The following is a 25,200-nucleotide window of genomic DNA, read 5'->3' as shown; positions in this document are numbered from 1 at the left end:
TAGGTCTTTGGTGTTGTATCTAAAAAGGCCTCACCATACCCATTATCTTCTAGGTTTTCTCCTATGGTATCTTCTAGGAGTTTTATAGTTTGCATTTTACATTTAGATCAGTGATCCATTTTGAGTTCATTTTGGTGGAGGGTGTAAGATCTGTGTCTAGATTAGTTTTTTATCATGTAGATGTTCAGTTATTCCAGCACCATTTGTTGAAAACACTGTCTTTGCTCCATTGTATTGCCTTTGCTCCTTTGTCAAAGGTCAGTTGACTATATTTATCTGTCTTTCAGAGCTCTCTGTTTTGTTCCATTGATGTACCTGTCTATTCTTTCACCAGTACCACACTGCTTTGATTCCTGTAGGTTTATAGTCAATTCTGAAGTTGGATAGTGTCAGTCCTCCAACTTTGTTCTTCTCTTTCGGCATTGTGTTGGCTATTGTGGGTCTTTTGCCTCTCAGTATAAATTTTAAAATCAGTTTGTTGACATCCACAGAATAACTTGCTGGCCTTTTGATTGGGATTGCATTGAATCTATAGATCAAGTTGGGAAAAACTGAAATCTTGACAATATTGAATCTTCCTATCAGTGAATGTGGAATATTTCTCCGCTTATTTAGTATTTCTTTGATTTCATTCATCAGAGTTTGGCAGTTTTCCTTATACAGATCTTATATATATTTTGTTAGATTTATACCTGATTATTTCATTTTTGGGGGGTGCTAATGTCTGATTTTTTTGAACAGCTTTGTTGAGCTATAATTCACATCCGTACAATTTAGTCGTTTAAAGTGTACAATTCAGTGGTTTTGGGTATATTCGAAGAGATGTGCAAACATCGCCACAGTCCATTTTAGAGCATTTTCAGCAACTCAAAAAGTCACCCTACACCCTTCAGCTGTCTATCCTGATTCTTGAAAGATATTTTTGAAGATATAGAATACTAGACAAGGAATTGTTTTTCCTAAGCACATTGAAGATATCATTCTACTGGCGTCTAACTTCCACTGTCAGTCTTACTGTGACTCTTGAATGTGATCCGTCTCCTGTAATTGGCAAGAAGGGAGGATTCCCTGTTAGACCCACAACGTTGGGTAGACACTGGGCTTGCTCTTCTGCCCCCCAAGCTCCAAAAGCAGGTGAAGCCAGAGGCTCCAGCATACCAATATAACAGCAGTTTCGACATTCTACTTACTTCTCAGGGGTCCTTCTTTGCTTAGATTTTTGGCTTGACAATTTCTTACTATCTTGCCAGTATTTTATTACTTTTTAAAATGTTTTATCTAGCACATTTTTTACATTGTAGAAAATGTACACACATATTTTACATTGTTTTCAGTGAAAGAATCAGTATGGCTACCAAGCCTGCTGTATTACCAGAAACAATATGCAAACCAATTTTCATAAATTTGAACTAACAGGCTCAAAGAAATAAAACAATTTATGAAAATAAACGTTAACATTTCTACTCACAGGTTTCCTTTTAGGAGGTGATCTCGGAATGATATGACCATGTGTGTATTCAGATATTCTGGAGCTTTAGAGTACGCAACCAGAACTTCAGAGGTGTCTTTTGTGCTCATGTAAATGGATAAATAGACCTTACAGAGGAGAAGTGCAACTTTTGTAATGAAAATCTCATTGCCATTTTTTTCTCAAGGATTTTAATAACTAAATTACAGTTATAGTATAATTCAGTCATGCTAGCTGGCCTTTTTGAAATATTTCAAAATATTAGTAAATATTTCACACCCTAAAAAAAGAGTGCTGCAAAATATGAGACAGGCAAAAGCCAGACAGAGGACAGCACTGTCACCATTACAGGAATTGAAAAGGAGACCATTGGCATACAATGGAATCCTGTCCCGCCCTGGAAGTCTGACAGTTCTTACCGCTGTGCTACGTGCGGGGCCAACTGCATGGACAGCCCATGAGGTCTCCCAGCTGCCAGCCAGACTGCCAGTGGGCCAAGAAGCACACGAGCAGGTCCAGCAAGAGGGGGAGGAAATTTCTGCACAAGTCCAACGTTAGATGAAAATAATTAAACACCTTTAATTTGAAAGTTATAATATGGGCACTGTCTTCTCAGTTCATTTTTCAAAAAGAAAGATGAAAACCCAAACTTTTAGGTTAAAAATTGGACACTTAAGTCTTTCCTTAATGAGCCAGCTGCCAGCCACTCATCCAGAATCTTCTCAACCACCCCGGTCCCCACTACGCTTGTATTTGTGTTGCTACACATTCAACTTGCATTTGAAAAGAAACAGGCAAACATACAGGTGATCCAGATGGGTCTTTTGGCTGTTGGAAAATAACTATTTGGATGCTATCAGGCTATTTTTTTTTAAACTTTGCAAGAAAATCAGATTATTTTTTCCCCATGTTTATCTCAACACGGATGTAATAGTGCGTTACAACTAATTACCATACATTCACTAGCCCTGGAAACGTAATAATACTACGTTGTTTATACGTTGTTGTGTATTTCCAGATGTACTCAGGTCTCGTTTCTTACCATCAGGTTAATTGCGATGTGAGTGGTCACCCAGCTAACTGCTTGGAAGAAGCAGATCTTGAACCCAGACCTCCTAACTCCTTCATGCTAATTTATCTACTGTAAAACCTCTGCTCCTGAGCCTGAATTACATGAACACTTAAAGCAGACAAAAAGCTCTTTTGTTCTTATTATCTGATTTAGAGGTTCTTTCTAACAATGGGTCATGTACAACTATAAGTTGTCAAAGCTTCTGAGAGTAAGAAAGCCCTGCCTTTTGAGTGAAGAACCTATTTGGTTCAAAACTAAGAGAAGTAGAAATGCATTCTTTGTGTAAGGAAAATGATCCTGCTTGCTCATTTATGGGATAAAAATAAACCCAAGAAAAATCTCATTGCAATGAAACGGCATCTCATTGTAACATTTTAAAATCCTGTTGTAACGTGGTGGAATTATAAGAGGAACTGTGAATTTTATTTTGTTATACTCAGGTGGCAGGAAGGTGGGGGTCGGGGTGTGGCAGATCCATCTTTCTCAGTGATGTGGGGCCAATAGCAGAAATCATAGATGAGTTGAGGATTCAGTCTAGACTGGAACTCCAGATCTTTCCCTTTCAGAAATATTTAAGAATTCATGGTTCTGATCTTCCTATCACCGACAGAGCCAAGCAGTAGAGGTGATGGAGAAATAAGGTTTTATCATCCCACTTGGGGAACAGCATCTCTCCAGACTAACTTATGAATTAATTAAAGTCTAATTAAAGCTAAGAAATAGTTCTTGTTCTGAAGTGGTCTCTTAGACAGTATGGTCTGTCTTTTCTTTCTTTGGTTTTGTTTCCTGATGTTAGGTTTTGTTTTTTTTTAACTAACAACAGTGAAAATGGTATCATATTACAAATAAAGCTACCCTGCCACAAAGGCATAAATAACTTCCATACAATAGCTGGTTTAACTTAAACAGACCCTAAGGAACATCAAATGACTCTACCTGCCTTTTCACGCTTCCTTGTCCCAGTTACCCATGAGGTATGGTGCTGAGTTTCTACACTTGATTTAAGACCTAAAATGAAGCCTCTTAATGTTGAGTGTGAGCTGCTGCTGCATCTGCTGTTATTCTAGCTATCGAGTCAATGTCTATCTGATGTCTTGAAACAGTGTGGAAGGCCATTGTATGCCACTCTTGTGTGTATCGTTTTATTTCTATATAAGGCTTAGAATTCAGTAAAATTCCAAAATCTTCTGGAACTTGAGGCAGTTATCTACCAGAGTTCATAATTTCTGAAAGTGAAAAAGCAAAACCCAATGTCCTGCTTTTTTAATTATGAAAAAATTCAAACATACACAAAAATGGAATAATGTAATGTACCTTCATATATCCGTCATCCAGATTCAATAATTATCAAGATTTTGCAACACTTATTTTCTCTCTCACCTTTCCCTCCTGCCTCTTCTCCTTTGTTGAATTATTTTATTCTTTTTGCAGTTCTTAGCATTTCTGAATCTGTTACTTGCTGTCTTTCATTATTTTTGAAAATTCTCAGCCATTGTGGCTTCATATATTGCTTCTGCCCAATTATCTCCCTTCTCTCATTTGGGATTCCGGTTAACATGTATGAGATTTGTGTCCCTCTTTATTTTCTATTTCATTGTCTCTTCATGTTTTGCAGTTGATGTGTTCTCTGGCCTGCCTTCAGTTCACGAATGCTTTCCTCAGCTGTGGCACATCTCATGTTAAACTATTGAGTTCTTCATTTCAGCTTTCTATTTTTCAGTTCTAGAATTTTCTTTGGTTATTTTTGTATAATTTCTAATTTTCTGCTAAAATTCTTTTCTATTATTTAAGTTTTCAAACATACTTATTACAGTTAAAGTCTATCTATGAGAACCTCAATATTTGAGTACCTATAGGTCTATTTCATTATCTGTGTTTTTCTCTTGGTTTTCAGACAGTCCTTGTCTTTTTTAATGCCTGCTTATAATTTTATTGAACACAGGACATAGTGTAGAAAAATTGGAGAGATAACTTGAGGTTCAGAATGATGTTATCTTCCTTCAGAGGGAATTTGCCTTTGCTTCTTGCAGTCAAGGTAGAAACAGATCACCTTAATCCAATTAGAGTTTGAACTGATTCAGTCTTTGTGAGGACTGGTCTATTTCGGGCTTACCGCTATTCCTAGATTATAGCCCCCTGGGGGCCACGAATGAAAGCCAGCGATGTTTACTAGGCCTCCTTCTCATCCCACTTGAGCCCTGAACTCGAATTTCTGTGTCTTCAGATCTGTGAGAATGCCAGAGCCTCTGCTCCGCTGTTTAACCTATCTCCCTCTACTTTCAAATCAGCAAAGGGAAAAGTAGCAACAAATGTAAGGATCACCTTCTTGAGCTTCTGTTCTTTCTGTGAATTTGACTCTTCAGGATTTCTCTGCTTCACTGGCTCTTTGAGATCTTCAGACAGTTTTTTATAAACATTTTGTCTAACTTTCCTTGTTCTTAGCGAAGAATTTGATCTGAAGCAAGCTAATCCAGCACTACCTGGAAGAAATTCTGCTGAATAAGTTTAAATCAAATCTCAGACATTACCTCATTTTATCCATGCATACTTCAGTTTGTATCTCTGAAAAATGTAGACATTTTCTTATATGCCCACAATATCATTTCATGTTCAGATTTCCTAGATGGTCTCAGAAATGTCTTTTTATAGTTGTTTTGTTTAAGAAGCACAGGATCTACACATTACATCTGGTTCTGTCTCTTAAATCTCTTAATCTAAAGAGTTCTCCTCCTTTGCCATCTTTCTCTTCTCGTGCCACTGACCTGTTGAAGATCCTAGGTCAAGGCCTGGTAGAGTTTCCCATATCTAGGATTTACCTGGTAGCTTTTATTTGTTCCTCTGTCACTTGTTTTTCCTATGAAAGGGAATTTAACTTTATGGGCTTGATTAAATTCAGTTTCTCCTTCTTTTATGTTAGTTATTTTTTTGTTTTAGCAAGGATGTTTTATAGGTAGTGTGAAATAATTCCTATTGCATCATATCAGATAGCACATGATGTCTGGTTGTCCCACTTTAGTGATGCTAAGATTGATCAGTGGGTCCAGATGGTAGAAATCTAATCCATCCATTGAAAAATTCTCCATCATTCTTTGATCTACTGGTTTCATCTAGTAATATTTTTCCTGATCAATTATTTTTCCAGGACTTGCAAAATGATGATTTTTCTAATTCCATCATCATTGCACATTTGTCAGCTGAAATTCATATACTAGAGCTATTTGGTTACTCTGAAATACAGTTTATATAGGCAAGTTAAGCTCTCCTCTTAAATTTAGTGATGTATTTTACATCAGTTCTAAAAAAATCGTCTGAACAATAAATGGTTTCTCCTGTCTTATAAATGTTGAAACTGCTACCTGTAATAAGTGGTGTGATTGGTAATTGCGTCATGTAGAAAAACCTCAGCAAGACCAACTGCATAGGTCCTGCCATCAGGTATTTTCTTCTCTACATTCTTTTAACTTGGCACATCCCAGTTCTCTCACTGTCAGCCTCCTTGTAAAGTATGGCAGCAAGATCTTGGTGCTTGTGGGTCTGAGTTAAAGCTGATCTGTGTGCTGCTGCTTTTCTTTATGTGTTTACACACATTCCTTCCTCTGTTCTTATTCACTCCAGAAACAACAAAGGCAGTTTTTCCATTTTAGGCCCTGAATTTTGGAGCATGTGATTGCTATCAGTTGTACCTATGAAAAGAAAATTTATGCCACCCAAACAAGCAGAATGCCTTGTCAAATGATTTTGTCGTTACATAGTTTGCTTGTGTTTTTGTGGCGGCATTTCTGTTTCTGAATCTCGGAGTCAGTCCTGACCCTGCTGTACCCCAGCAGGTCTCCAGGTTCTGTTGAATCAGCTGAATAGCATTTTTTTTGCTTCACATCCTTCTTTTCTGTCATTCCCACCATCCTGCCTAAAGTCCTCTCCCCCTAGGGTCTCTTCTCCAATTTTCTTTGTTTCCTGTTCTAATGAAATGCTCTCAGCCCCCTTTGGCAGTGCCCAGCTGCCTACAAGCAGAAGTCCAAACTTCCTAGCTTTGCATTTGTGCCTCTGCACAGCCTGGCCTCGAGGAACCTCCACTCCCTCTGTCCTCTGCCGGCCAGACTAGTGCACTCACTGGCCCTGTGTAGGCAGCCTCCTGTACCATTGCCAGAGCTACCTGTCCCTTCTCATGCCCCACATGCTTGTCCCAGGAGCCCATCACCTCTTCCAGTCAGAACCAGCTCAGCTCTGCTGCTCCAAGAAGCCTCCCCTGATCGCAGTGGTCCCTGCTGCTTCTGGAAGAGCCGTTGTCTGTACAATGGTCCAGCAGCTCTCACAGTCCTCTCTGCATCAGGATTTAATTGGCCTCATGTCTGCAACTAGACTGTACGCTAATTAAGGGCAGGGACTCACCGTGGACATCTCTGCGGCTCTTACAGCGCCGGGCACAGAACCTGGCGTCTCATGGGTATGCCTTCCCCTCACCTCCTCACTCAAGCTCCTGCTTTAGTCCTCACAGGCGTCAGGTACCCCTGATTCCTTCTCTGGTTCAGGCTCTCAGCCTGGCTGGATTTTTGACAGTCCCATGATTGAAGGCTACACGCAGGCCCTCCTCCCTCCTTGTCACTGTCACATGCGGTAAAGTTGATGAGAGCCCACGCCCTCGGTGGAGAACTTCTCCCAGCATGGTGAGCTTCACCACTTTTCCCTGGGGTGCTATTCCAGCAAGAAATCATGATTCTTATTCCATGTGTCAGCTGGGAGGCCTCTGAAAACAATCCAGGCACACGATCAGCACCCCTGCCAGGGCTGCGAGACTGCTCTGCAAATGTTTGTGTGCAAGTCCCCTCACAAACGCTTTCTCCTCCTCCCCTTGTTAAACTCCACCGCGGTTTTGAATAGCTTTAAGCAGCCAGAGCGGGTACCTGTCGTGGCATAATCATGCCCCACTTTCTCTGCATCATAGAACTGAAGATTTTCTTTCCTTCTACTAACTGACATGACAGACATCCACTGAGTGGAATGATTATTAGTATAAAATTACTTTTTGGCCTTTAAGTTTAATTATGCCACATTCATAGCAATAAAATAAAATCCCAAATCCAGGTGTGCTTTTCAAGGAAAGTGTCCAGGGCAATTACCTGCTGATACTGGCGTCCTGTACTTAAGCCTTTTGTCTAGGGATCTTAAAATCTTTTCCACACAAGTAGATAATGATGTTCATTTTGTAAGGGGTGAGAGGTGAAGTGATTGGTCTCTTGGCATACTCAGAAGATGGAGAAAAATCCAGGACCCAGGTGTCTCCTTTGTTTTTCTCTCCTCCCCTCCCTTTTCAGTTCTTTAAAAGACGCAGGGCCAACCTTCTATTGATTTAAATACCTCCCTCTCAGGTACTGCTTTCCACTTTTTTAAGAGCATGAATGAAAAAAGTTTCTAGATCACATTTCATGTGGGGAAGAGCTGAGGTTCAGGGGGAGTGGGGGTTTGCTGATACATGTACACTTACCAGAGAATATTCGTAACTCTCCTGGTAACTCGACCTCATCCCTGTTGCACAGTAGAGCTTAAATGTGGGTTCCATGAGCTCATAAACGAGAAGCAGTTAGAACAGTGCTTGGCGCATGGCAAGCCCTACGTGAGCCGTGACTCTTCGGATTATCTTACTGACATGTGCGGGCAGCAGCCACAGCCTCTGACCAGCAGCGTGTGGAACGAGCCCTCACTTGCACTAACAGTCTGGATGCACTTCCCTTCTGCCCAGTCAGCCAAGGCTTCCCAAATGCTCGGGAGCTAATTTGAGTCCTGTTTCCCTCCTCCAGGAAGCCTTCCCTGGTCCAACCGTCAGTCTCCTCTCTCTCTATGACTCCTGTATCATTTTCTCAGTTCAGGTCAACAAAGTTGAACTGAGCATTACCATGTACTAAGGCGGGCCTTATTTGAGCACTAAACCATGCTCTATCCTGTAATATTTTTAACTATTGTCTGGAGGTTTGTCTTGTGTCTAATGGGATTATGGGACCTTGAGGAAAAAGCTCATATACATATGATATATTTTCACACACACACCACACGCAGTGTGTATTTCCCTTAGCCCCAGGAGCAATCCTGTATGTGCAGCGGGAGCTCAGGAGACTCTGAGAATAGAGGATGTGGGGGACAGAAGAGGCCAAACTGTACACATTTTGTTGAATCCAGTATAATAAATTCTTGTTGAATCAAACTGAAGTCACATTGGGTCTGAATCCTAGCCCTAAGCTCTCATTCTTTGGTCATCTGTAACACCCTATTCTGTTGTTATGTGTGAAAAAGGTCAGATATGTATCGAGTTCCTCCCACCTGCAGGACATCATGGCAAACACAGACGGGGCGCCTGAATAAAAACCTCGATAATCCAGTGAGATGATAAAATAAACACACAAGGGCCTGTAAGAAGGGGGATTGTGATGAACTCTACAGCTGAGATTCAAAGGGCTTTGCAGCTAAAAGGAGAGTGTAGTAGTATCTGGATGGGAGTCATGGAAGTCTTCACTCATTTCCTGAACAAGTGTGTCCTGAGAGGCCATCTTCTGTTGCAAGGCCGTCCTCAGTGCTGGAGCTGCATGGCGGGGGTGGAGGACAAGGTTAGCTGGTGCTCTCCCTCTCCTCCTCCCAAATGTCAAGGCAGGGATCCACGCTTGTTCTTTTCTCTGTGATTATTAGAGAGGCATTCCCATCCTGTCTTTTCTTCTTCCTCCTGCAGAAGGCATTCTGGAGAGCAGGAGACCCATACCGTGCTTAGCCCCCTCAGTACTGCATTCTTCCGGATTGCAAAGCTAATTTCCTCCCAGTAGCTCACTGACATTCTCAGCTGGCGTTTGCTCCCACTTCCGTGTCTCCCGATGAAATGCTGGCTGCCAGGGTGAGAGCTACTGACACTGGTTGCCGTCTGCTTTCTTCCAGGATCTTTTACCCGGGAAGCCACCCCGTCAGAGGCGTGCAGGTGATGAAGGTTGGCAAACTGCAGTTACACCAAGGCATGTTTCCCCAGGCCATGAAGAATCTGAGACTGGTGAGTGTGCCAGCATTGCCTGGACTTCTGCCGGGACTGCCTTGTTCTGGCTGTTGCTAGGATTCTTCCTTGGGATTTTTAGCAACTCTACACACACATGCCCATAAATGTTTAACAACCAGCTCTGAAAAAAACTGATTTGTGATGTTTGCCAATTTCTGTTTAAAATCACCCACCATGGCTGATTTTAAACTATCAATGTAAATCAACCAGCTCACAAAAATCATGACAATTTAGCAACCAACTCTCACTGACTGGTGCAAACTGGCCCCAGAGTACCCTGTACCTGTGCCCTACCCCACAGTGGACAGGGCCCACTTCCCCATGCCCCTGACCGCCTGCCCACAGAACGTGGTCCATAGCCCTTGCCTGTCAGGCCAGCCCCTTGACCATCTGTCTGCAGTCCACCTTTGCAGCCTCCACAGCCCCCAGCCTTCCCTCCCTCTGCACACAGCCCGTGTACACTGAGCCACGCGTGTTGCCAAAGACACCCTGAACTTCTTCCACTTAGGTCTTTATGAAGCTGTTTCTTCTGTCTTAGATGCCCTCTCCACCCCACCCCCTGGGCCTGGCAGAACTTGACTGATCTTTTAAGGGTCTGCTCGAATGTTGTTTTCTCCTGGTACTCCTACAACGCTTTGCTCACTCTGCCAGTGGAGCACTTATCACATAGTAGTAGGAATACCTGACCCCCAGCCAGGAGACTGTAAGGTCTTTGTGGTTCTCTTTGTAACCAGGTCAACTCCCCGCAAAGTACCTGGAACTTAGGAAGTGTTCACTGTTGGTGGAAGGAGGAGGGAGGGGCAGAGGTCAATACAATGCCAGCAATAAGTGCCCAGAAACTAAATGGAAGGCCTGGGTCCCTATTTGAATATGTCATTAAAGAATAATGTTTATTTTCACCCTCTGAGTGAGTCTCCTCTGCCCTTGGGGGCCTAGGGCCCTCTGCTGTCCTGGCCTTTCCAGCCCCACAGAGCTCTCTCTCATCCAAACCATGGCTTCCCAAAGGAGAGCTCATGTGCTCACTTGGTCCAGCTGTTTGCAGGTCGTGTCGAGACCTTGTGTGTGGAGTTTCATGGGGAACATGTGACATTTTAGCAGGGTCCTCTGGGCCACGATGCCCTTGTCTGCAGACAAGCCACAGTGGAGAGATCCGGACCCTATATTAGGATCTTTCAGGAAGTGTCCAGGGGCTGGTTGGTCTCAACATTGGCGGCTACTCACAGTTAGATGAGAAAAATAACAAATGCCTGAGTGAGTCTTAGAAATGAGATTCCCTAATGCTAGTTTTTGTTGAATTCTAGCCATGTTGCCTTTTCCTCATCCATGACTGAAATAAGCCCATGGGCAACAGGATGAACACTAGGATTCCTGAAGGCACACAGCTCTTCCTGTTCTTTTTACCTTGTCTGACGTCTTTACCCAGCCTGATGGAAGAACGTCTGGTGATCTCTTGCAGTCTCAGGGAAAACTTTCCTTTTCTGGTCTGGTAATAGTTGCCAGACAGTCACGTCAGTTAGGCAGGCATAAATACTTCATTGAGGGTCTGCTGTGTGAAAGTTTTGATAGAAAGATGATGTTGGGGAAATTTCCCAAGTATGTGATGCACCCAACCCAGGGTCACCTGCAAGTAGGTGTTTTATAAGTGATCAAGTTAATCCTTTGTGTTTATATGGGACTGGGAAGTATTCCTACTGCTCATACATACATGTTCTTATGTGGTCCTCATGGCAGATGACAGCCATGTTAAGGCCAGCAGGTCAGGTATTTCATTCCCATGTGAAAAGTGAAGGAGCTAAGTCTGGGAGATGTTGAAGAGCTTGTCTAAAGTCACACTGAGGCAGAGCCAGGTCTAGTTTGTTCAATTTAATTCAACATGTGTTGATTAAATGCTTCTATTAATCTGAGTAAGACACAGTGTTGTCCTTACAATTTGGTGGAGGAGACGGACATGTGAAGAAGTCATTAAATCCAGGCTGGAGTCCAAGGCTCTGTTCTTTTCCTCTAGACTGGCCCAGGTAAATCGACGAGGCTCCCTAGTGAGATCGGTGTGAAGAAATCCCTCCAGATCTCCTGAGTTCCTGGTGCCAACTTGGAGGAGAATGTGGGAGAGAAATCAGGGGAGATCTGGCTCTCCTCTGTTCTTCCTGTGAGGCTTTGTTGTTGCCCTTGCACACAGAACTCTTGGAGCAGACATCGAATACCCTCAGCTGCAAAGACGAGGCTGAAAGAACTGAGACAGACATCTGGAGAGGCATTTACAGGATGACGTGGGCTGGGTGGATGGTGCTGGCTATCACCATCCCTTCTTATGACACTCTTATTGCCCTTGTACACTCCTCGAGCCCAGTTCCAGTCTGTCTTCCTCATGTCCTTGTGAGGTTGCTGCCCCTCCTCCGGAATCGTCCCTTGGTAATCGTTTTCGCATCTTCTGCTCCTGGTACCAAAGATAAGCCCAAACATGGACCCTGATAGCTGTCAAATGGAAGATCTTCAAGCAGCCTCAGAAGGTCTGCCATGAGGCCTGGGGTTAAGTCATGGCCTTACCCCAGACTTCTTGTTTGGCTCTGGAAAGTCGCTGAGTCTCTTGCCGGGTTCTGATTAAACCAAAACACTAATGTGCATCCCCAGCAGAGTTGCCTAGTAGAAAGAGCACTCGGATTGAGAGTCAGAAGGTTCAGGTCCCAGTCCCACCATTTACTAGTTTTATGACTTGCAGCAAGTCTCTTAATCCCTCTGAATATGATTTTCTTATTTTTAAAATAGAGGTAATACCTATTCTGTAGAGTTGTTTTGAGGAGTAAGTGAGGTAGTGTGTGTGAGTATGTTTTCCCAAGTTCCAGGCATTTTGGATTATTACTGTTATCAGAGCCCTCATTCTGGTCACTGCCCCACTCGCCGGTCCCTTTAGCACTTGTGTTTGTAGTGTAGGGTTATACGGTGTTTTCCCTGTTGAATAATTACGTTGTATAACTGCTCCCCAGCAGTTCACATGACTGTGTTCTGTCTTCCCAAGGTGAGTGGAAGTTCTGCAAGGGACCCTGACTTATGTGCCTTTTGTATCTCCTGGTGCCACCTACCATAGACACACATGCCCCAAACACAGCAAGTTCTATCAAATACATACTTGAATGAATGGATTTTTTTAACGAGGAGCGGACTTGAAAGGCTCCATCCTGACTGTGTTCTCTTAGCAGTATGTGGCTCTACTGATAGACCTCATCTTCTCACAACCTTTGCTGACCATTTGCTAGCAAAAGGGCAGCCTGAACACGTCCATCTTCGCAGGCTCCTCATAGGACCTATGAGTCTAAAAGCAGGTCAGTTTCGTTCTGCAGAAAGCTGCTCTTCCTGAGCTTTCTCAGGGCTCAGGTGACCCAGAGAGGAGAAAGGGAAGATATATTCTTTGCCTTTTGAAACTGATGTTCTCTATAGACTGACACCCTAGATATTCTTTCTTGTCTTAGAAACTTTGGAAATAATGGGATGAAATAGCTTGAATAAGGGTTTCAAAGGCTGAGTTTGGAACAGAAATCAGAAAAGCCTCAGAAACAGAAATTTTTTACAGATTTAATTAGGCCCCAGCCTCCTCCAGGAAAGGAATCCACTTAGCCCAGCGCTGATTTGGTTTGGGCTTCCATCTCCACTGGGCTCAGCTGAAATTCTTGTGATTGCTGCCACAGGACAGTCCTGGGGTCCCTTCACAGTGCTTCCCTCCTGCTTTCTCCAGTATTTAATCTACTTTCATTTCTTTCCATTTATTTCTTGGAAGAATTTTGTTAGCCACTAGTTTGACTTCTTGGACCTCATGAGCAGCTGTCCACATCTGGACTGTCTCATCAGTGAGCCTGTTTCTCTTCTGGGAGCTCTGAGCACTGCCGCCTCCCTCACCCGGGCCAGACTGGCTGCTTTATGAGTACTGCTTGGTTAGCTGAAGTCAGGTTGAGAAAGTCACACTTCCCCCTTAATAACCATTTTTTATTCAGATGTAAATTTCTTATATTACACTGTAATGTTTTTTCCTTCTCATTGCATTTTGTTGAAGCATTTTACGTTTTGAGAATCTTTTTATCTTTTCCTGGACTTGAACAGGAAGCACAGGCTGCGAGTCCTGGGCATTGCTCCTCTCACTCCTACACAGTTATTAGCTACTGCAGCACATCCAGGGAGAGCTCAAAGCACAACCACGCCGGTCTCTATTGACTCCAGCCTACACCCTGATTTCCAGCCCCCTAAATGGCTGATTTAGAGCATGCAATTCTATTGTTCCCATTTCTTAATCTGTTACAGTGATTCTTAATCTCTTTGGTCATGTTGTTGTTTAGGAATCAGGTAAGAACCACTGACTCACCAGAGAAAAATGTATATATACACACACCATTTTGTATATTTGGTGGGAAAGGGGGCTTCTGGGTCCCCCCAAAGTCTCTCCATGGACTCTCTAAGTGCCCACAGCCTCTAGGTGAAAATGCTGTCCTCTAAATGTGTAACATCACACCTTAACCTGTGGGCAGATGAGACAGAGAGAGTAAGGACAAGAGGGCATGCAGAGATGATGTGCCATCATTGTCAGTAATGCCTTCAAAGAGTTGTTTGGAAGTCCCTGGCTCTGATAGTTACGAATGACCTCTACATGGAGAATATTAGTTTTAAAAATATGTTTCTGAACCAAAAAAGAACAAGAGAATGGTCAGTAAAATGAAAGCAGAATGAGTAAGTCATATTAAAGGAAACAAGCAGAAATTTACCCACCAGAAAGTCTAAGTCCAGTGGTAACAAGGAGCCAAGTGAGGAACCTGGACTTATACCTCGACCTGGCAGGAACAAGCTGTCATCCGCTCATTCTCCTGCTGGATCAGTGTCAGAGAAAGCCAGCTAAAACAGAAGGTTTAAATAAAATACAGAATCTCAACAGAAAACTCAAAATGTCCAAACTTCAATTGAAAATCACTCATCATACCAAGAACCGGGAAAATTTCAGTCTTAATGAAAAAAGACAATCAGTAGATGCCAACTCCAAGATAAGAGAGATGCTAGAATTATATGATGGATTTTAAAGCAGCCATCATAAAAATGTTTCAACGAGCATTACAAACACCCTCAAAACAAATGGAAAGATAGAAAGTCTCAGCAAAGAAATAGAAGAGATAAAGAAGCAGCAAATAAAACTGATAAACTCAGTTACCAAATTAAACAGACTGGAGCTTAACAACAAAATGGAGTGAATAGAGGTATGAGCTTAAAGATAGAGAACTTAAAGACAGAATAATAGAAGCTACCCAGTCTGAGAAAAAGAGAGAAAATGACTGAAAAAAGGTAAATTGAACAGAGCTTCAAGGGTCTATGGGACTAATAAAAGGCCTAACCTTGGAGTCCTCGCAGAAGAGAAAGAGTGTGGGGCATAAAAAGTGCTTGAAGAAATAATGACAGAAGCATCCACATTGGAAAGGAAGAAGTAAAGTTATTTCTGTTCACAGATGACATGATCTTATATGTGGAAACCCCAAAATATTCCACAAAAGAACTGTTAAAACTAGGAAGGTCAGCAAAGTAGTAGGACATAAAATTAACATGCAAAAGTCAGTTATGTTTCTGTACACTGGCAGTGAACAATCCAAAAAGGAAATTAGGAAAACAGTTCCATTTACTATAGCATCTAACAGAATAAAGTACTTAGGAATTAACCTAACCAAAGAGGCGAAAGATTTATACACTGACAAGTACGAAACACTGCTGAAAAATATTAAAGAAGACAAAACAGAATAACATCCCATGTTCATGACTAGAGAGCTTCATGTTGTTAAGATGTCAGTACTACCCAAGGCAATATACAGATTCAGTTCAATCTCTATCAAAATCCCAATGATATTTTTTTCAAAAGTGGAAAAATTCATCCTAAGATTCGTATGAAACCTGAAGGGACCCCAATAGCCATAACAATCTTGAAAAAGAAGAAAAAAGTTGGAGGACACACACTTCCAATTTCAGAATTTACTACAAAGCTATAGTAATCAAAACAGTGTGATATTGGCATAAAGACAGCCGTATAGACCAATGGAATAGAATAGAGAACCCAAAGTAAATTCTCACATATATGGTCAAATGAGTTTTGACAAGGGTACCAAGACCACTCAATGGGAAAAGGACAGTCTCTTCAACAAATGGTGTTGGGAAAACTGGATATCCATATGCAAGGAAATGAAGTTGGACCCTTATCTAACACCATATAAAAAACGTAACCCATGGCTTAAAGACCTAAATAGAAGACCTAAAACAATAAAACTCTTAAAAGAAAAGATAAAGGAAAAGCTTCATGACATTGGTTTTGGCAATGATTTTTGGATATAACACCAAAGATACAGTCAACAAAAGAAAAAATAGACAACCTGGACTTCATCAAAATTAAAAACTTTTATGCATCAAAAGACACTATGAACAGAGTAAAAAGGCAACCCACAAAATGGGAAAATATTTGCAAATTACATATCTGATAAAAGATTAATATCCAGAATATATAGAGAACTAAAACTCAACAACAACAAAACAATCCAATTCAAAAATGGGCAAAGGACTTGAATAGACATTTTTCTAAAGAAGATATACAAATGGCCAAAATGTACATAAAAAGATACATAATATCACTAATCATTAGGGACATGCAAATCAAAGCTACAATGAGATACCACTTCTCACCTATTACAATGGCTGTTATCAAAAAAGCAGAAATCAACAAGTGTTGGTGTGGATGTGGAAAAATTAGAACCCTTTTGCATTACTGATAGGAATGCAAAATGGTGCAGCTACTTGGAAAAAATAGTATGGCAGTTCCTCAAAAAAATGAAATATAGAATTGTCATTTGATCCAGCAATTCTATTTCTGGATATATATATATAAAGAATTGAAAGCAAGGACTTGAACAGATATTTCTACACCAAAGTTCATAGTAGCATTATTCAAAATAATCGAAAGGTGGAAACAACCTAAATGTCCGTGGATGGATAAATGGATAAATAAGATGTGGGATTTACAGAAAATAGAATACTATTCAGCCTTAAAAAGGAAATTAATTCTGGCACATGCTGCAACATGGATGAACCTTGAAGACATTATGCTAAATGACATAAGCCAGTCACAAAATGACAAATGTTGTGTCATTCTACTTATATGAGGTAGCTGGAGTAGTCAGAAACAGAAACAGAAAGTAGAATAGTGGTTACCAGGCGCTGAAGAGAGAAGGGAGCAGAGAGTTATTGCTTAGTGGGTACACAGTTTCAGTTTGGGATAATGCAAAAGTTCTGGATATGGATAGTGGTGGTGGTTGCACAATATGAATGTACTTAATACCACTAAACTAGACACTTAAAAATGATTTAAATGGTAGGTTTTATGATGTTATAGATATGTATTTTTTTACCGCAATAAAACATTTTTTAAGAACAGAGATAATGGTGGAAAACTGCCTCATACTTGGCAAAAATATAAATACCTGCAGATTCAAGAAGCTAACTGAATCCCAAACAGAGAAAATCCAAAGAAATCCATACCAAGACTTATCGTAGTCAAAGTTCTGAAAACTAAAGACAAAGAAAATACCTTAAAGGCAGCAAGAGAAAAATGACATCTTGCCTATAGGAGAAAAACGATCTGAGGTACAGTGATTTTCTCATCAGAAACCGTGGAGGCCAGACAAAAGTGGTGCAACGTATTTCAAGGACTGAAGAAAAGAACTGTTAACCCAAAAACCTATATTCAGCAAAAATATCCGTCAAGAAAGAAAGGTAAATCAAGACATTCTCAGATGAAGGAAAACTAAGAGAACTTGTCACCAGCAGACCTATTGTAAAAGAATGGCTAAAGGAATTCTCTAAATAGAAAGGAAATGATAAAAGAAAGAATCTTGGAATATCAGGAAGAAGAAAGAACATGGTAAACAAAATTACAGGGAAGAAAAATAGACTTTCCTTCTCTTGAGTTTTCTAGGTTATGTTTGATAGTTGAAGCAAAAATGATAACATTGATGTGGTTCTAAATGTACATAGTGGAAATATTTAGGACACTTATATTCCAAATAGCGGAGGGTAAAGACATACAAGGAGGTCAGATTTCTTGAACTGGTAAAATGACGACGCCAGTAGAATGTGATAAGTTATGTATATATAATGTAAGACCTAGAGCAACCACTAAAAAAGCTATGCACTCAGAAGTGTAACCTACAGAATGGAATTCTAAAAAAACGTTTAAGTAACTCACAGGAAATGGACAAAAAAGAAAATAGAAACAAAAACCCCAGAATAAACAGAAAATAAAAAGTAAAGTGGCAAACTAAATCCTAATGTGTTAATACCTATATTAATTATGTAAATGGTTTCAGTAAAATGTAAATTATCTAAATACACCAATTAAATGACAGGTTTAGTAGAATGGATTTTTTTTTAATGACCCAACTCTATACTGTCTATAAGAACTTTAAATATAATGATATAGGCAGGTTAAAAGTAAAAGGAAGGAAAAAGATGTATCATGAAAACATGATTAATGAAAAGAAAGCTGGAGTGGCTATATTATTAGCAGATAAAGTAGACTTCACAGTAAAGAAAATTTTATTAGGGACATTATATAATGGGGAAAAAAAAAGGCAATTTACCAAGAAGACATAGCAATCCTAAATGTCCATGCTCCAAACAGCCCAGTACAAAATGGGGGAAACAAAAACTGATAGAACTGAAAGAGACACTAGACTTGTAATGGATACAGGTATAGCTGGAGACATCAACACCCCTCTGTCAGCAACCGACAGAACAACTAGACAGAAAATCAGCCAGGGTATGAAAGAATTTAACAGCACCATCAACCAACACAATCTAATTGACATTCATAAAACACTGCACCCAACAATAGCAAAATAAACATTCTTCTCAAGCACCCACAGAACATATAGCAAGATAGATCATATTCTGGGCTATAAAACGAGTCTCAGTAGATGTAAAAGGATTCAGGTCATACAAAGTAAATTCTCTGACCACAGTGGAATTAAATTAGAAATCAATAACACAGTATTTGGAAGGAGGACCCAATCTGCACCTCCTCGCTCTGTGCCTGGGACTTGGTTTGCCCCTAGAACTTATCTAGTCCAATCTCCTCATTATTCAAGTGAGGAAACTGGGGCTCCAAGAGGAGACGGCTCTTCTTAAGGGTCCCTCAGGAGCTCAATAAATATTCATTGGGTTAATTGATTAAACATAGCGACACAGCAGCAACTGTTTTCTGGAATATCTGCTACCACTGGAAGGCACAGCCTGAGCTCACCAAATCTGTGACCCTTGCTGAGGTCCCCCCGGGCTGCGCTGGTGCTCCCTCTCTGTGCACACCAGCACCTTACATCTCCCGTTATTGCACACTGCCCTGCTCTAATTCTGTCTCCTGGCTGTGCCAGAGCTCTTCCCAGGGCAAGGGCCAAGTCTTACTCATTGTCGCTGCTTACACAGTGTTTAGCGAATGAATGGATAGATGTTTTCTTTAAGGAAATTCTACTTCCCAGGAGGACAGGTCCTCTCAGCGAATCCTACACTTTTAGTTATTCAAGGTGTAGAGCAGAGCAGAGCCAGCAGGGGTGCTGCTGCGCTCAGGCGGGTGATCAAAGGATTTGGAATTTTCTGCTGCCCGTTTTACGATGGCTTCTGAGCCATTTACAGGGCTTCTGTGGCTCTGGAGCTGCTTGATGTGTAGGGCTTGCTTCTTTCAAGTCCCCGTTTGGATGCCCCAGCTCCCTTCCCCCACCCTCCACTCTACTTTCCTCCTGAGATGAGCAGAATAAGAAAACTTGCATTTTTCCCTCTTGTGATCTGATTCCAGAGTTCTTTTCATGCATGCAATTCTTTTCTCTCTGATTTTATATCCATATTTAAATCATGCTTGGGGAAGTCATTTATTGGATTCCCTCAGGCTCATGGTAGAGAGTATGTGAGATCCTTGATAAGCTTAATATATCTGTATTAAAAATTAATAAGAAAGCTGTATTGTTTGCAACTTTAAATCATAATTTGATTTAATTCATTTTATTTAATATATAACCACAATTTTTAAATTACTTTAAAAAAAAGAGCTGTGATGAGATTGGAATCATTTCTGGGGACCCTGTCTTTATTCCTGAGTGAAGTATGCCTGTCATGTGGCAGGCAATCTGTGCTGCCATTTCTCGTGTGACATTTAGAGTCTGTACACGGATGCAGCAACTCCCTTGGAGCCTTCAAATGAGTCCTCTGTGAAAGATTCTGCGCAGGCTCTTTTTAAATGCTACCATTAAGAAAATAAAATTTAATGGAGAGAGATAAGCTTTGCCCAGCACAAGCTGGCTCCCATTTTATATTTCCTTAATCTGTTTTATATACTGCTGCAGGAAATTCAACCAAAATTGTCCTTTCTGACATGCGTGTGCATGGCAGTTAGGAGGAGCTGAGAGAAGGGAGACACAGAGCTACAGGAAACAATTGCTCTGGTTTGTCAGAGATTTATTGTAAATCTGTTTTTTGGGGAGAAAAGCCCTCCTGAGCTTCCCGCTGGACTGAAGGGCTGTGTCGGCCATGGAGAGCCAGCCTGTGCCTGTGGCTACACAGGGCTCTCTTCTTACCACTGAGAACTGTTGCCCAGCTCACTTGTAGGCCCAGGTGACATCCAGGACAAAGACCAGATGTCCTCCATCACCAGGTCTGTTTCAGCTCCCTGATGTTCCCACCGTGATGTGCCATTCACGCACACGCAGAAGATAGTCACTGACATTTTTTCACATTACTGAATCCTACTTCTTTCTTCTCTTGTTTCTCTCCTTTTCTCTTCTACCACATCCATCACCCAGAGAAAATTAAGTGTTTACTTGGTCCCTTCCCTTGCCCACTGCAGACTGTTTGCAGGTGGCAGCTACACAGTGCAGTCAGAGAGTTAACACTGGGTTGAGTCCTGAGAGCTGGGTGCTCACCCTGGGCCCACCTCTCAGGCTGCTACCACCTGGCCAGAACAGGAGGACGTTGGACCAGATGGTCTTCACGGCTCTTCCCTAAGGAAAGAGGCTGGGAGGTGTGGAAGTGAGGCCTGGGAAGGCCAGGCAGCTGCCCCTTCCTGGCTGTGTCCCTGCAATTCCAGAATGGCTGCAGGGCTGGAAGCCACCTGCTGATGCTCAGGCACTTGCCCTGCTGTAGGACAAACAGATCTGCCCCTTTAATGAACAGGAAGAGTCTGGATCAGCCACAATAAACTTTGGCTCTCGAGGAGTAGGCCTTATTCTTAAAGCTGGAAGGGGAGAGAAAGTGAAACATGGCTAGAAGAAAAGCAGAGAGGAAGGAAGATTGGAGCCTATAATATGTTGGAAGACAGGCACATCACCCTTTCCTTATCAGAGATACGAAGAAGACTTTGTCATTTAGCCTCTGAGTCAAATCACTGAGAAGCACAGAACACTCTGCAGGTGAGAAACCTGGGAAATACGAAAGAGGGGCAAAAAGAAGCTAATTCTCCTAAGAAACAAGGCCAGGCCCTCAGCCAGCAGAGGGCATCCATGAGGGACAGGGAGGTGGGTGAGCCCTCGCAGATTAGGGCTGGCCTTCCTCTGGACTACCCGTTAGTGGGGCAGAGTGGAGGCTTCTTTCCCTTTCTGCAAAGATCTTTTCAGGCAGTGCTTCTGGCCCCTTCACCCTCCTTTGCCAGATCACAAGTACATCTGGCCCTCTCTCGAGTCGAACGGAAGAGAACACTAAGACAGAATTCAAGTAAGAGAATTTCCCATGAAGGACTTGAAGCATCTCTCTGATCCAGGAAACCCCATCTCTTTACCTTCGTGCTCTCCTGCAGGTCTCTGCCTCAGACCTTGAGATGCCCAGAACAGTGAAGGACCTGGGGCAAGGTGGAGGGTGGGGGGCAGAGTGAATAAAACAGGAGGCGTTTGTTCCCCGAATGGCGTCAAACATTTGTTTTTTATCTTCTGCCCAGAGGGGTCTCACAGAGCTTGGCTGCTTGGGAGGTGGGGGCTACTCCCAACTCTTCTCCTCCGCTCCAGACACCGCCCCCCCCCCCAACCCACCACCCCAGGATTTGCTTGCACATGTACCCCACAGGGCAGACCCACTCAAGTTAATTAGAACAAAATCCCCACCACCCAGAATCTCAGTTGCAGGCACCTTCTGGATTTTCCAGCTGGGATGTCACTGGGTGATGGGCCTGTCAGTGTAGGTTTACAGCCAGGCTCTGTGAGCAGAGCTCTTCTAGGCTGGGAGACCGGGCCTGAGGTGCTGGGCCTTTCTTTCCCCTTCTCTTTTCTCTCTCTCTCTCTCAACAGTCAAATCCAGACCCCTTCTGTCTGCCTGTTTTCCTTTATTACAGCCAAAAGGGAACAATTTTCTTTTTTTGGTGTTTAAGATTGACCCTAAGCTAACATCTCTTGCCAATCTTCCCCTTTGTGCTTCAGGAAGATTGTCCCTGAGCTAAGATCTGTGCCAGTCTTCCTCTGTTTTGTATGTGGGATGCCACCACAGCATGGCTTGATGAGTGGTGTGTGTAGGTCCACACCTGGGATCCGAACCTGCGAATGCTGGGCTGCAGAAGCAGAGTGCACAAACTTCACTGTGCCACCAGGCCAGCCCCCTAAAGGGAACATTTTTAGAGATGTAAAAAAGAAGCCAGGCACGCAGGCTGAAAGTCCTCCTATACCTGAACACTTTGCTTCTCTGGGCTCAGGTTTCCTCCTCTGTGGAGTGAAGGGGTTTAACCACGTGACCCCCAGGGTGCTTCCCAGATCTGAAGTCTCTGTGGCTTTAAAGATGTTTCATCCCCAGGAACTCCACCTCCAGGAATTTATCTTAAGCAAATATTCAGCAAAGGCAAAAAAGTCATATGCTGGAAGGTCTACATCATGTCATAACTAAAAATTGGAAGTGATCTGAATTTCCAAGAGTAACTTAGTGGATGATGATCTATGAACATGATTGAATTAATTGTGCACAACCGTTAAAATGGTAATTATGCTGGCTATAAATTAACATTGAAGAATAAATAGTTGCTATTATTTTATTATTTGTTGAGAGCTGACTATATCAATTGTTCCCAATGCTGAGGGCACGTTAGATTCTCCTAAGCTCGGGCCTCACCCCCGGAGAGCAGGTTTCAGTTGATCATGTGTGTGGTCTGGGCTCCCCGGCTGACAGTACTGTGCAGCCAAGGCTGAGCGCCTGTGTACTGCATGCCAGGTACTTTTCTGGGTGCTTAACAGCCACTAGAGTGATGTCTTTACACATCTCCTGAAGGTGCGTTTAAGTCAAATACAGTGGGTCTGGTGCCCCCCACTTCCCTCTAGCCCCCAATTTGGGCAGTGCAGGATGACACTGTTTATCTCTAATTTATTTATTACAAAAACATTTTTGAGAGTATTCTGATTATTTATTGCTTTATAACAAACCATCCCAAAACTTAGCAGGGTAAAACCACCACCATTTTATTATGCTCACAGATTATTTAGGTTAGGAATTCGAACAGATCACAACAGGAATGGCTTGCCTCTTTTCCTCACTGTCTTGGATTTCACCTGGGAAGACTGGAAGCCCGATGCTTTCCGGCTGGTGGCTGGAATCATCTGGAGGCTTTTTTATGCATGTGTCGGTGTCTAGTCTAGGATGACTTGAAAGATAGACTCAGCTAGGGCTGTCACCAGAGCACCCACACTTGGCCTCCCGTGTGGCTGGGACTTCCTCACAGCATGGAGGCTCATGGTTCCAGTAGCAAGCATCCTAGTGACCGAGGCAAAGGCTGCATGACCTTTTTGACCCAGCCATGGAAGTCAATGGCATTACTTCCGTTATGCTCTAGTATTGAGGTGGTCGCAAGCCCACCCAGATTTCAGAAATATTTCAGAGGTATAATTGACAAGATTCCGTGATGGGCTAAACATGGTGAGTAAAGGAAGGAATTGTCAAAATGCTGGTGTTATAATGTCATATGACATGAAAAGAATATAAGAAATTATGTGCACATCATAATCACAGTGCATATAGATGAGAATTGAATACAGCATGCAAAAGTGGAAATTTATTTTAAGGTGGTAGCAGCATGGTAGGTCATCTTTAACATTACTTAATCATTTTAGTAACTCGTCTTACACCTCTCTAACTACCCACCAAACCTATGCACTGAGAGTCTCTGAAGGTCGTTGTTGGATACCAGGCCCCAGCATGACTCAGGTGTGAGTCTGCTTCCCAAGCACCATATTAAAAATCCCCATTGTCCGTTCCCTTTCTGGCCTGGAGAACCACGGTGCTGTTCACGCTGTAGACCTGCGGCGTTCTCCACGCTCCTAATGTCACGGGGAAAGAGGGGGAGCAGGCAGGGCCCCGCCTACTTTGTTATCAGTCTTTCTTCTTTCCTTTCCCTTTAGGCTTTTGATATTATGCGAGTGACACATGGCAGAGAGCACAGCCTGATTGAAGATTTGATTCTACTCTTAGAAGAATGCGACGCCAACATCAGAGCATCCTAAGGGAACCCAGTCAGAGGGAGAGGCAGCTCACAGCTGTGTTGAATGCCTCACCGAGGTCACGCACTGTACTCTGTATGCGCTGTGACGTACAGAGTTGGAAGTGCTGTTCTGGGTTTGTGTAGGTAAATAAAGCAGACATATGATTTCAAACCACAAGAATCATTAGTTGTAGAGAAACAATTATAATAAATGTAAAAGTTTGGTTGAAAATGGCCTCTGGTAATTGTTTTCTTTGCTTATTGGTGATTTAAGTGCTTAAGATCTCAACATTAAAGAAGAAAGTGCTATTAAAATATGATAGAATAAGTTGTAGGTTTCTCCTTAGATGTATGTAGGGATAACTGAATAAAAAAATCAATGTTTTCACATTTGCTTCCAAGCAAATACTTAAAGTCCATTTTGGTAAGAAGCAGAATTTGCAGATGTTATCTTTACTCTTTGTGGTAAACGATATGTGTCTCCGTGAATCACTTCCAAATGCATCTCCAACACAAGAAGTTTTATCTTGAGTCCTAGAAGGAGGTCTTTTAGGTGTTATTAAAAAGGATGGGAAGTTTTAATGCAAAAAAAGAAAATGTTTTTTCAAATGCCTCACTGCTCTTTGTGTAACTCTCTCATTCTGAGCATTTTATAACCTTTTGTGTACGTCATGCCTTTGTTTTCTTGATATTTTTTTGTGTAATCCCTGTGTCTGTGGTTCGACATGGGGGTGCAGAGCATGAAGCTCCGTCATCCTGCAGGAGGCAAGGGTCTAGCATCCCAGCTCAAATCAGGCTTGCTTTCTTTTCTTTTTCCTCCCTATTATTTCCCAATTCTATGGCCTGCTATCTCCCCTTTCTACTTTGGACAAATACAGAAATCCTTTTATTTTCCCCTGCCAAAAAGCAGGCACATTCTTTTCTGGTTCAGTGACGCTGTGAGCATGTAGCCCCTCCTGCCTAGATGAGACTCTGCTCATAGCTGAAGCCCCTGGATTCTTGCGGCTGAAGGGATTCTTAGCCCCCGTTGTCATCCACACTTTATTATACAAGCAAGGAAACTGGTATAGGGAGTGACGGCAGAAGCCAGAGCAGCAGCTCACGGTCCCTCAATCCTGTTCAGGAGCCTCCCCCACCCCCAC

The 25,200-nt window shown here is 42.3% G+C and overlaps 1 protein-coding gene across 10 annotated transcripts in view; it reads left to right on the top strand.

The window, feature by feature from the left end:
* Nucleotides 1-24,290, top strand: part of SMYD3 (SET and MYND domain containing 3) — a 682,473-nt gene extending 658,183 nt beyond the window's left edge. For all 10 annotated transcript variants that reach the window (XM_070602604.1, XM_070602603.1, XM_070602608.1 and 7 more), the window contains 2 exons: nt 9,456-9,564; nt 23,979-24,290. In XM_070602604.1, the coding sequence (XP_070458705.1) occupies nt 9,456-9,564; nt 23,979-24,080 (211 nt within the window). In that variant the 3' untranslated portion in view covers nt 24,081-24,290. The remainder of the gene's footprint in view (nt 1-9,455; nt 9,565-23,978) is intronic.
* The last annotated feature ends 910 nt before the right edge of the window (nt 24,291-25,200 follow it).

Source organism: Equus przewalskii, chromosome 31, assembly GCF_037783145.1.
Source record: "Equus przewalskii isolate Varuska chromosome 31, EquPr2, whole genome shotgun sequence".
Taxonomy (NCBI): domain Eukaryota; kingdom Metazoa; phylum Chordata; class Mammalia; order Perissodactyla; family Equidae; genus Equus; species Equus przewalskii.
The sequence above is the reverse complement of the archived record's forward strand: the minus strand, read 5'-3'. Positions and strand labels throughout refer to the sequence as shown.